Here is a 13,320-nt window from a genome sequence, read left to right as displayed (position 1 = left end):
CAGGCATAGAATCGAATACTGATGTTGCGACCCCTTTACTTTTCCCATTTAGGACAAAGAATAGTGATGCCAAATTTCACGTTTGTGCAGTACAGATGTGTTAATGCTTACATTACATAGGTTGGGGGGGGGGGGGGGGGGGGGGGGTTCACTTATTTTGGCGCTTACAGTTGAATTATCAAGTGGCGACCTCTTCACTTTTCCCATTTACGACCTAAAGAATGGTTGTACCAAATTTCAAGTTTGTATGACATCAGGAAGTTAAAATTAGTAGCCCGTGAGTCAGGGCTTTCGCCTTTATATAAACCCAGAGGGGTGTCAACTGTTTTTAATAGCGCCAGAATTGATTTTTGTTCCCATTGAAGGGTGAGGGTCACCCCATTTTAGCAATTTTTATTAAAAGCTGCACATACCACAACAAAATAATACCAATAAAAACTACAGCTCAATCCCCAAAAAGAAAGCCTTCACATGGTCTAAATCGATGAAAAGCAAAACCTTATGGGGGTCTGAAGATGGTAACAGCAGCAGATTGAGATATGCAAATCCTCTGCCATTTTGATCCATTGCCTTGATGAACTGTTTCATAAGGCCTAACCTCATCTATAACGGAGGAAGCTGGACGTCTTCAGAGGACACAAGACTTTCCTATTGAATATTTTTGCCCCCAACTCTCAAAATGCTGTCTGGTTAGCCCTTGCTTATGTAGCGAGATTGCCTGTCGCAGCTGACCCACTCACACAGAAAATAGAAATAAATACTGTGTGAACTCTGTCTGCATTCCTAATAGGACAGCAATGGCCTTCAAGTCTCCACAGATCTTCCACTTGTGTTCAGAGTATTTGTGTGAAGCATACACGGCAGCATTTCATAGGACTCCTTTGCCAGATCAGCATAACCGACTAACAGAACGCAGCACATTGCTGTTGTGAAGCAAAACTGCTTTCAAACTAATTTTGGAGGAGTCTATGAAAAGTCTCCACTCTTGGACATCATAAGAGTGACCCAGAGCAGACATCAAATAACTTATGGCGTTATAAAAAGTTATGGTCCCATCATTAGTGAAGATGCACATGATTTCATTCTCTGTGCCTATAAACGGTTTCACTTGTCTTGGGTTGGAGAAGATTCCATTCTTGTAACTTGGAGCCAAGAAGTTCTGCCTTCTTTTTTTTTTTTTAGACTGTGTACCCCAACTTGCCATCTGCAAACGTAACTTTTAAGTTTTCTGTTTGTGAAGCCCTTGACGTTGGTTAGACAGAAGCAACAGTCTGTCACATGGTCCTTTTGTCGTCCCCCCCCCCCCCCCCCATTCATAGGTACCACAGATGACATTGATCTACAGGGACCTTTCCACCACTTTATTAATTTCACAAAGGAAGTGGCGCAACAGAAACGTGCAGCCCAAGTCTTGTTCCGATGTCTGATTGCCCATCCAAAGTAATGCTCACAGGCCTTCTGTATTACAGATGACATCTTCTTGCGCCTCTCAAATGTTAACTCCCCTCATAGAAAGCTGTCTGGTTTGTTTTGGTCTGTGCGAGGTGCCATATTCTTTAATTAGGAAAACATGGGGCCTCATTTATTAAAACAGGCTGACCATATAACTCTCGGTTGTCCACCACAACCAATCAATGCGCAGCTTTCATTTTGTCTAAGCAGTTTCAGGAATCAAAGCTGAGCTGTGATTGGTTGTTATGGACAACAAAGGCCGTTTCACTATTAGGCAGTTTGGATATATTAGGCCCTATATGGTTTTCATTTTCAATATAGTGTAACAAAATGGTACAATATTGGATATCCTACTTTCTTATGAGGTCTATATCTTCATTATCTTGCCTGACAAAGAAGTTTGGTTGTCGTATTTGGATTCAACACTCTGAATATGGACAACACCACTGATTTTTATGCATGAAAACATATCCTGTCAAAACAGCAAATTTTCCAAATTATCCGATGAATTTTTTGTAACGATGTTGTAGATACAGCAAACTACAGCGCAACAACCTCACTGCAGGAGACTTACCTCTGGGAGTACGGACCTCTGGTTCTTATGGTTTTCATCATTAAGCATGCCACTCAGTGTGAGGGAACTTGATTGATCACAGCAGGATCTGATGCAGAAGTCCTGGAATTCTACCTCCGAACTAAACTGAGAAGAAGAAAACAAAACAAAAAAAAGTCGATTTTGGTTTTCCTTGGAGTTTCATCCAGAGAGGGAAATACCTAATTAAGTCTGCGGTCCAGCAATGCTAAGGCTGGGTTCACACGAAGCGGATTTGCCGCGGAAATTCCGTGCAGAATTTCGCCGCGGCAAATCTGCATGCGGACGCTAATCCCAGGATTAGCTAGCCATGTGGACGAGATTTCTCAGAAATCTCGTCCACACGGGACGGCAAATACGCTGCGGCTAAGCCGGCAGAAGCCACCGCTGCGGCGTGGATTTGCCGACCGCAGCATGCTCATCCCCCCCCCCCCGCTCCGGCCACACTCTTCCCTATGGGAGCCCCTGCCGCAGTGGAAGAGCGAGCGGCCGGGCCGCTTCAAAACCGCCGCGGGTTTTGAAGCAGCGGTTCTCCTGGCGGAAATCTCACGGTTTTTCGCTGCGGCCAATCCGTCGGGAATCCGCCCAGTGAGAACCCAGCCTAACACTTCCAGAACTGTTCTAGCACTAGGTCTCATGGTATGGAGTTCCCCTTTCTCTTCTATGCAGGCAGCATTGTAGCAGGCTGACTTTTCAGCTCATTTCATTAACTAATCCAGCCCCTTCTCCAACTCTGCATCGACTGTGACAGAGAACGGGGCCAGCTTAGTTATTAAAACGAGCCGACTAGCCACCCGGCTGCAACAACATCATTGACATCATGCAGGTGGAGGGCCGCTACTTGTGGACTGCCCTTTTCTATGACTACTCCAACTCGTAACTACATTCAGCTTATAATGCCACATGCAGTGCTGATCGGTAACATTTGATTCTCTGGAAGACTCGGCCAGTGTGTACGATTGCTAGTAAAATGTCTGATTGGTAACAGCCAATTGGCACATCGGTGGTGTGAACAGCAAATCAGGTTCTCTTCAAACTTCGTTTCTACAATCCAGCATTGGTTCAGTCCTGGTTTTCATCTTCTGTGTAGAAAACGGCATTGGGGTGTAAACCAGGAGAGAATCAGGAGTCAATGTGTGAGATGGGACCTCTTAGTTTGCTCAGTCTTTTAATTAAGTGTGATTCGAGACGGATTTTAGTTGGGATGATTAGTAAGGGGTTTTCCTTGGGGTTTTCCCCAATCAGATCAAATTAATTTACGGAGCTCCTTAATGGGGCATAATAAGCTGCAACCCCAGCAGTCTGTGGGAGACACACATCCTTATTGTAGAGAAACTATGGCATCATTTCTGCAGTACTTATGTCTGAAGGTGATCAAAACTCAGAGTTAGGGCCAAGACAGGAAGGGGTTTATTTTGTTTTATTGCACGGGTCCATGTGCGGTACGTGACTGCATTTCCACAAAACCTGTCTGTCTGGACTAAATAAAGACAACTGGACTTTTAACTAGAATCAGCGATGGTCATCGCCAAACCACACCTCCAAAGAACACATTGTGACAATACCATTAAAGCAACCATTTACTTGGCTAAAATAGGTCAGGAAGGGTAACAGTTCTCCTTGTGGAGAGTGCCAAGTTGGTGCGAGATGACTTAAAGGTCATGCAATGGTCCTCTGGGAAATCTGGCATGTAAACTGCAGATGTTACAATGCCTCTGCGGTGTCGCCAATTAGAAGAGGACTTCCCTATAAGTCTATAGCTCATATTCCCAGTCATGTTATAAGGCCCGATAGAAGGTCAAACATTGAATTTTAGGGAAGTACCCTTCAAATAAGTGGTGCTCTGGAGTCAGTGTACCCTCTCCCATTTGCTTGCCAAAATGTCATACCTTTCGTTCACTGATTTCCAAGGATCCCCTCCATAACTCCTGGGGATCTATTGCACTGGTGAGGCCCTCCGTATAGATTAGATTTGCCGACAGGTAATTTGAAATTTTCTGCCACCTAAATGGATAAGAATTTAAAAAAAACAAAAAAAAAACATTTCTTAAAATTAGTACTAAAGAAGCTTACACATAAGACTCTTAAAGCAGTAATCCCACCGCAGACAGTTACAGGAGTATCCACAGCATAAATCAAGTATGTCTGGTAGATGCAGGTCCCTCAACTGACTGCATGGAGTGGTGGCCTTGTATGTCTGTGGCTCTCCAGTCACTTCTATGAAGTCAGTTGGAGCCATGTCTTCGGTTACAAGAGCTGGTCACTACACAGGGGTTGGAGCAGCGACTTCTGCTCTGACCCCTGTGTAATTATGCTGCTGTCAGCGGGTGCACAATCAGCTGCTTGGTTGGGGTGCAGCCGATCAACTATAGATGACCTATCCTGACAGGTGAAATATGCGGTCCAGGCAGCATTTAGATGAATAATAAATCTAAAAATTCTTTATTCTTTGTTAATAAAGAATTTTTATATTTATTATTCATCTAAAGGCTGCCTGGACCGCATATCTCACTTGGATATCTATTGGGGTCATGATCCGGACGCTGGCTGGGCTTTGCATTCATTTCTCTCCTCGTCCTGCATAGGATTTATAACACACGAGGGGCTCGATTGGCCTTCAGTTGCTGCTGGCTGATTTACTCCATTTACTATCCTGAGGACAGGTCATCAATAGTATTTTCCCTGGAAAATCCCTTTAAAAGCTGTTCCCTACAGCTCAGGAAAGAGGACTTCTATAGCCATGCATAGTCAATAGAATAAAAAAAATGTGCAGTCAGAGAATCAAAATCAATCAAAACAATGGGGGAAAAAAAGTGTCACTATTTGGTTTTCATTAGTCAAAAAAAATCCATAGGCGATACATTCCCTAAAAAAAAAAAAAAAACAATAAAAAGAACTGCTTCATCAGAAGACGACCCATTATGAAAACTAAAAAATATATGTTAAAACATTTTATCAAATGTTTGTCCCCCTTTTTTAGTCCCAATGTTTATTTAAAAAAATAAAATAAAAAAATCATCCTAAAATCCTGCAGTTTTCACACAGACCCTGATACTAGTCTGATTTGTACAGAAAACTTTGCAGTAGTTATCTCACTGGCATCACAGGCAGTCACTGAGAGGTGACACCTATATGTAGATACCACAGGATCCACCATTCACAAGAGGTATAAGCTGTGACCATCTACTCCCTTGCACGGGTCACAGAGGAGGCCTAGAACAGTCTCCATACAAGTCAATGGGTCCTCTCCTGTGCATTGTGTGAATGGCCCATGAAGCTGCTGTAAAGCTGCCCATGGGGTTACATGGAGAGAATAGAATAAAACAATTCTGCAGTCAGAAAATAAACAGATTAGAAAAAGGTTTCCCCATCAGGTTTTAATTAATAAAAAATGTGAGCGATCTAGTCCCTTTAAGACTAAAACTCTAATTAGTAAGAGAACACATTACCCTTTGCGCTCCTTAGTGACGATGGTGACCTTGGCCCCATGCCACTCCTTCAGATGTTTCAGCGCTCCCACTGCAAGAACGCACTCTTTCAATTTTGGAAGATCTAGAGAAATCAGCAGGACATCCACCAACACCCGGCCTAACAGAGGTGAGAGGGGCAGACAAAACAGGTCGTTAAAGAAAAAATGATTTATATTAACCCATTAAATCCTGGTCCCTTTTCAGAAAAAAAAAATTAAAATAAATCAGGGTTTTGTTTGCATTATGTTTAATATTCCTAGGCATTAGCTACACACCCTATATTATGGATTATACAGTCAGTGCAGACGTTTCCCCACTTGTACGGCACCCACTAGTATATGCAATCACTTTATGGTCTGACCCCTGAGACCCCACCAATCCCTAGAATGCAGGTGGTGCCAAGGCTGGATACACATGCAGCATTTTGTTGCATTTCTTTTTTACATTTTTAGTTAAAAAAAAAAAAAACTATGGTTTTATGTTACTTTAAAACAGGAACAGATTAAAGTCACCTGCACAAGGCAGAGCTGTATTCCACATGCAGGAGCCCGCAGCCGCTGACCCTGCGTACCTGTCTTTTGTCGTTGTCATCTGTACTGCGGATGGTCCAGAAGGCAAGCCATCAGACATGCGCAGTACTGATTTTTTTTCTTCAAATGTTTATTTTTTTCCCCACTTCCTGTGCTGACTACGATGTCCGGCCTGCTGTACTGGACAACAGGGTTCAGTCGATCAGCTGATGGGTAGGGGTACCAAGCAGAGGACCCCGGTCCATCCTCTACTGATGACCAGGATAGGTCTCCAGTTGAAAAGATGGCAGACAACCACTTTAAAACAATGCACCTCCGTCCGCGACTCATGTGGGCAGAAGTGGACTGCCAACCTGACATCTGCCCTGTCACCAATGACACCCACATGCAACATCTGTAAGGTGCATTAAAGCTCATGTCACTCTGGCTGCTGTATGTCAAGACATGAATAAAAAGGGAAGAAAAGAAAAAGTATCGGCTTTACTTTTGCACCGTTCGTTTTGAATCCCCCTCTACATAACAAGGTCCCATCATTCAGCAGTATCAGTTAGGGTTCTTTTACATGGGAGTGTGGTGACAGTGTGTTATGTGCTTAGTACGCTGTACCAATCTGCTGTAGGCTCCTATGTTGCCGCTAACACATTGCGCAAAATACACATACAAGAAAGATCGTAGCATGTTCTATCTTGGCTTGTAATATATGCGCATACATGCCAAAATAGAACACGGTGATTGGTGGCCCGCAGCAAGTGAGCAATGTCATTGTGTACTTGTGCGCACCACACATTGAATTACACCTGTGTGAAGCCGCCAAACTAATTAAAAAGAGTAAAAAGTCTATGTTACCTGGAGCCGGGAGCTTGTCAGACAGCTGGTGGATTGATTCTGCTGATTCTTCAAATAAGCTGAGGGAAAAACCCAAATCACCTTATGTAACAATAACCATCTCTATCTATAAAACCAATATACTCCGCAGCACTTTACAAACCAGAGGGAGCGCCTACAAATAAATCACACATTACATATACTATCAAACTAATAACCAAACAAAAGCTATGGGTGTTAGGAACTAACTCGATTGTCTAGGGCAGTGCATCCCAGAAAACTGGTGCAGCTCAGGAGAAGTCTTGGTGACAGAATCAGGAGGTTTGGACTAGTGTAAGGTCATTAGCAGAGTGGGAGCACAGGTAGGGTGGTAGACAGATGAGGGAGGAGATATAGAGCGGTGCAGCACAGTGGAGAGCTTTAGGCCAGATTCAAACGTACGCATATTTGCACGTGCATGAGCGCTACATATTTGCAGACAGGCACATCGATGTACTTTTTTCATGCAGAAGGCATGTGCATAGCAAAAAAAAAAAAAAAAAAAGAAAAAAACATGCACTGATTGAGACGACTAATGAGTTCTTTCTCCTGCATAATTAGATGGCGTTTCGTGCATCTCCCAGCATTCTGTGCGCATTACTATTGACTTCTGTGGTGACTTTTCGTGCTTAAATATGCAGTAAAGTAGAGCATGCTGTGTATTTTTTTTTTTTTTGGTGCAACCAAAATGCACAGGAGAGATACGTGCATGTGAACAACCCCAGTGGAATCAATGGGTTCTATTCACTACATACGTAAATACACCCATGCGAATCTGGCCTTAGGAATGACAGTGAGGAGTTTAAACTGTATTCTATAGAGCACACCAACAATAAATATTCGTTTCCACAGACTGATGAGCTCAATTTCACCACTACAGCAACTTTTTGGGGAAAGCAAAAAACAGACTTTCTTCAAATCCCAGACACGTTTGTCATGTGGTGAGGGGCTCACAAGGACGTCACCCTTTGCTACAGACCGTAGACCCCAACAACTTGCATCATTAGATGACTGCTACATACTGTGATGTGGGGCTGAACAACAAGACCGCAGTCTTACAAAATGGTCTCATGCCTGGTGATGGGCAGCAGAGGAGCCAATGAATATGTCCTTAGGATAGCCTCATAGGAAAAAAGTCAGGTGGGATAAGATATGGGGAACGAGTCGGCGAGGACGGGGCCGCAGCTCATTAAGTACTCCGTGTTCGTGACTGGTCAGGCCAGACATTTCCAGAGCGTTGGATAGGCAGACGTGAGTCCATAGACTAGCCGGCTCGCTGCCCAGATCTTACACCGCCTGAATTTTTCTATTGGGGCTATCTTAAGCCTAGAGTATATGCACATCACATTTTAACAGTCGACGAATTGAAGCTTGTCATCACTGAGGAACTCAATAACATCCCAGGTCAAACATGCCTGGGTGCATGCGGACACGTGGCTTACCTCCAAAGCTTGCATCCATCTTGAGGGCGTGATGGTTGATCATTAGGTTGAAAACAGACAGTTGTACTTTTTGAATGTTTACTTTTCATTTCTTACAATTCATGTCTTTGAACTGGTTTTCTACTTGCATTGCACTGAAATGGATATAAACTACTTCTACACCACCCTGTAGAATGACTAATGGTACCTGGTCTGAGACACCGAGTCCCTGCTGATGTCCTCCTCTTCATCCTCGGCACTTTGTAGTGCACATACACACTCGTCAACGGAGCTCGGGGACAGATCCTCACTGTCGTCAGTCACCGGACACAAGTCCTCCCAATCGGCACTGCAGTACTAGACGGAGGAGAGCAGTGAGCAGCAGAAGACATTACGGAGTAGAGAACTATTATAAGGACAAGAGGACATCCTACCTGGGAGAAGCCGTCAGTGGCCTGGAGAGCGAAGAACCATTTCCTTGTTCCTGGCACTCCGGCTAACGAACAAGCTGAAAAGTAGCAACAATCAGAGCTAATACATTACATGGGTGCACAGAAATCTCAGTCAGATCCTGATTTGTAATTAAATATGTAACATTAATAATGCCCGGAAAGGGTTTTTTTTTTTCCAAACTATGCTAAAACTGTATATATACATATCCCCCTACATACACACTGGACACTTTATAAGAGGCCCCATCATCTACTAGCGCGTTGGACCTTTGGCCTTTAGAAGTGCAGGAGGTCACTGTGGTGTAGATTCCACTAGGTGGTGAAATTGTTCTGTAGGAATATCGGCCCCTGCGGACAAGAAGCTTCTTGTAATTGATGCAAATTAGATGAGGTACTGACATGTTCTGACCAGCTGACAGGAAGGGGTCATCGATTCATGCTGCTTGCACCAAATTCTAACCTCCCATCAGCATGGTGCAACAGAAATCTGGATTCATCTGACCAGGTGATGTTTTTCCACTGCTCAGTGATACCATTTTTGCTCTACTTTGCCCACTGGAGTCTCGCCTTTCTGTTTCTCTTTGCCAGTAATGGGTCTGGAACTGGTCATCTGCTGTTATAGCCCATCCGGGCTAAGGGACAGCGAGTTGTGCATTCGGATACATTAGTTGGAGCAACAGCGTTGTATTTTGCTGCAAGCTGCTTGACTGCACCGTGCGTTCATCAGAGTGATTCTTGACATCCCCTCTGACCTGTTTTGGTGATGAATTTTTTACGTCCACAGGACTCACTTTTGCTGGATGTTTTCCTCAATCACACCATTCTCTGTTTACTCCTCAAACCCCACGCAGTTGGCAGTGGAATCTCATCCCCAGCTAGTCTAGCACTGATGATCAGGCCTCGTTGGAAGTCAATCAGATCACTGGATTTTCCTGTTCTATTGTGGATTCACGCTGAAAGCAATCCACAGAAAACTTGGCATGGGATTTTATACTGCACTCCGGTGTCATTTTCATACAGGCAGGTTCTAATCATGAAAGGGCCGGGGTCATTAATAAAAGGGGCCATTCAGTGCAAACGAAAAAAAATCTAAATATAAAATCACTAAGACTTGCTGCCAAGATTCTGCTCCAGACATGGCATCACTACGGACGTGGTGTCACTGAAGCCTGGCATGTACTAGAAGAAAACAGCAGTGCAGGAGTTGAATTTTAAGGTTGAGGATATAAAGAATTATTTTATGCATCACGCCATAAGCAGGACTCATTATGGACATAACACCCAGCTCAGTTCTGTTGACCCAAGCTTAAAAAGGAACCCGTCATCACCCTACAGGACCATAAACTAAAGGCTCTTTTACATGCAACGAGTTCCAGGCAAACGATGCCAGACATTCGTCCTCAGGTATACTCGCTCCCCTGCTGTTACGCAGCAGTAAGTATCGCTGACAGAGTGGCCTGCAGGAGGCGATTTCACTCTCCCCCGCCCCTCTCCATTCACTATAAGCAGCAGTCGCTCAGTACTGAACGGCTGCTGTTTACACTCAGCGATGTATGGGTCAATTTTTAAGCAGCTTAAACTGTACGACTGGACAATTCACATCCAGTCATTTAGTTTCTGCATGCTTTTACACAGGACGATTATCGTTTAAAACCCAGCAGATAATCATCCCGTGTAAAAGGGCTTTAAAGGGGTAGTCCCGCGCCGAAACGTTTTTTTGTTTTTTTTTCAACCCCCCCCCCCCCCCCCCCCCCATTCGGCGCGAGACAACCCCGATGCAGGGGTTAAAAAAGAACACCGGACAGCGCTTACCTGAATCCCCGCGCTCCGGTGACTTCTTACTTACCCGGTGAAGATGGCCGCCGGCATCTTCTCCCTCGGTGGACCGCAGGGCTTCTGTGCGGTCCATTGCCGATTCCAGCCTCCTGATTGGCTGGAATCGGCACGTGACGGGGCGGAGCTACACGGAGCCCCATTCAGAAAAGCAGAAGACCCGGACTGCGCAAGCGCGTCTAATTTGGCCATTAGACGGCGAAAATTAGACGGCAACCATGGAGACAAGGACGCCAGCAACGGAACAGGTAAGTGAATAACTTTTGATAACTTCTGCATGGCTCATAATTAATGCACAATGTACATTACAAAGTGCATTAATATGGCCATACAGAAGTGTATAGACCCACTTGCTGCCGCGGGACAACCCCTTTAAGTTATGTTGCTAATAGGGAAGGTGACAGGGAGATGGGTGAGCTATTTTTTTTATCCTCGATCGTTCCTGTGGTGTCCACCTCCTGAAGTCCTCACATGGCAATGAACATCTGACCCTTTTCGCAGTGCTGTGCGCACGCTCTCCCATAGATGTATATTGGGCAGAACGCAAACACTGTTTAAAAAATAAATAAATAATCGGATGGTCAGTGTGGATCGCAGACTTCAAGAGGGGAACACCACATGAACGAGGGAGCAGGAGAGGATAACGATAATACCTCACCCGGCTCCGTCACATTCCCTAGCAACAGCATAACTTAGTTTATGGCGCTGGAGTGAGGCGACAGGTCTTGCAGCTGTAACAGACCCTACAATGCACCGTATGAAACCTGCCAGACCCTGGAAAATGGCAACCACTGATCTAAGCGCTGACGGAGAATTACCGGGGAAGGTGTCAGTGTGTGAGATACAACGCTCCTTCAGATGGGTGTGGAAATCCTTCACAAGCGCCAAACCTAGAAGAGAGAACAACACAGAAGAGTTACTGCAGGGTAAGAACACAAACTAATCAATCCAAGCAAACAGACGATTTCTACACATACAATACAAAGCGTCATCCATCTCACCTGTCCAAGCAGGGCAGCAGGAAACAAATATGGCAGGATGATGTTAACCTGCGGTAAAACTGTGCGATTTTGAGCCAAGCAACACAACAGCGCTACAGTACCCAGCAGACCCACCGAGATGGCGAGAGCGGCAGCGCACGTTCATTTAGGGACGCTCTGCATGACTGCTCTCAGGATCAGTGGCGGTCACCACAACCAGTCAGACCCCACCGATCGATAAGTAACAACCCCTATCCAAAGTATATAGGGTACTGTTGTATATAGGATAACTTATTTGGTGAGACGACCTCTTCAAAAGGAGTCTGACAGTACTGGATTGGGAAATGGCATTAGAGAAACAGACCCTTCCCCTGTTGCTGGGATCTGCACCGATCACTTGAAAAGGGTCCATTAGCCTTCAACACACGGCTGTAGGAAGGAAGAATTTGAATGCAAGCGCGCTCAAGTATTTGTGCTGCCACTACATTCACTGTCTATGGGACCGTCAGAAACAGCCAAGTGCAGTGCTTGGGCATCTGTTGGTCCTGTAGACAGTGAGGGCAGAGGTGGCGCACACGTATGATCACTGCTCCAGTCACACGGGGAGCCCAGAACCCCTGCTCTAATGATGAGCGGAGCTCCTAACAATGCTGCGGGCAGGTAAGTGGCGCGGTTCATGGGACAGCCTCCAAGTGTACGGTCAGACGTGAATGTTTTCACAAGTTCCACATGAAGCCTGCGTCACGGGCACACGAACAGGACTTCCACAACAGGGTTCACACGTATTGGAAGATTTGGTCGATTTCTGGTTAAAGGGCAGAAAAAAAAATTCCAACCTGAAACTAAACAGCAGGTCAGTTATTTCACATAGAAACTTCATAAATAAGCCCCGTGGAGCGAATCTTCTTACAAGTCTGCTGCACGCTTACAGCAGAAATCCGAGGGCCGCCGATCTCTGCTGCAAAATTACATAATTGAATTCAATCCAGCGTGTGAACAAAGTGCCGAATGGTGACATCTGATCGCTCTCAGGGACAGGCGCAGTCTTAAGGCTCATTTACACGGAACTGTTGCTTAAAATTCGTATCACTGAACGGATTCGAGCGATAGTTCTGTATAAATGCGGGGGAAGGGTGAGGACAAAAACACCTCGCATCTGTAGGGAAGTCGCACATTCCCGAGCGCAATATCGGGCTGAGTTTCACAGCCTGACACCGTACTCGCCTGTGTGAAATTGGCGTAATCCTCAGGTAAAAACGCAACCACATCCAAGGTATTAAGGGCTCATGCCCACTAACATATTGACAAAATGCACATAGTGTTCTACCGATGTTTGTAAGAGACCGCCTATGGCACTGCCCATGCCCACATAATCACAGACATGTGCAGTGTAACTTTTTTTTTTTTTTAATTCCCCACTCCATAGCGGGTTTGCGTATGAAAACGCTGCCCATACATAACGTATTGCGTATGATCAGCGTTTTTTTACTAGCAGTCTAAAGAAGTGTATAGGGCGCATGCTGCGTGGTGCAGAGAAATAGAGCACGCTGCCATTTGTTTCTCATGTGTAGCCATACACAGCATCGACACGCGCATGGATCAGTGAAAGGCGATTGACTTTCATTGACTCCATTCACCGCATATCATGCCTAATACACGGTGAAAACATGAACCCTAACATGCAACGCAGTCAGGCCATCCACTGTGTCACAGTGAACCCACCATA

The 13,320-nt window shown here is 45.1% G+C and overlaps 1 protein-coding gene across 1 annotated transcript in view; it reads right to left on the bottom strand.

The window, feature by feature from the left end:
* Positions 1–13,320, bottom strand: part of MTBP (MDM2 binding protein) — a 62,744-nt gene that overhangs the window by 48,985 nt on the left and 439 nt on the right. The window contains exons 2-8 of the mRNA XM_066578462.1: positions 11,433–11,504; positions 8,764–8,837; positions 8,538–8,686; positions 6,891–6,949; positions 5,494–5,632; positions 3,934–4,048; positions 2,027–2,152 (exon numbers count right to left, since the gene is read on the bottom strand). Coding sequence (XP_066434559.1) covers positions 2,027–2,152; positions 3,934–4,048; positions 5,494–5,632; positions 6,891–6,949; positions 8,538–8,686; positions 8,764–8,837; positions 11,433–11,504 — 734 coding nt within the window. The remainder of the gene's footprint in view (positions 1–2,026; positions 2,153–3,933; positions 4,049–5,493; positions 5,633–6,890; positions 6,950–8,537; positions 8,687–8,763; positions 8,838–11,432; positions 11,505–13,320) is intronic.

Source organism: Eleutherodactylus coqui, chromosome 9 (assembly GCF_035609145.1).
Source record: "Eleutherodactylus coqui strain aEleCoq1 chromosome 9, aEleCoq1.hap1, whole genome shotgun sequence".
Taxonomy (NCBI): Eukaryota; Metazoa; Chordata; class Amphibia; order Anura; family Eleutherodactylidae; genus Eleutherodactylus; species Eleutherodactylus coqui.
Note: the sequence above shows the minus strand (reverse complement) of the source record. Positions and strands in the feature narration are given on the sequence as shown.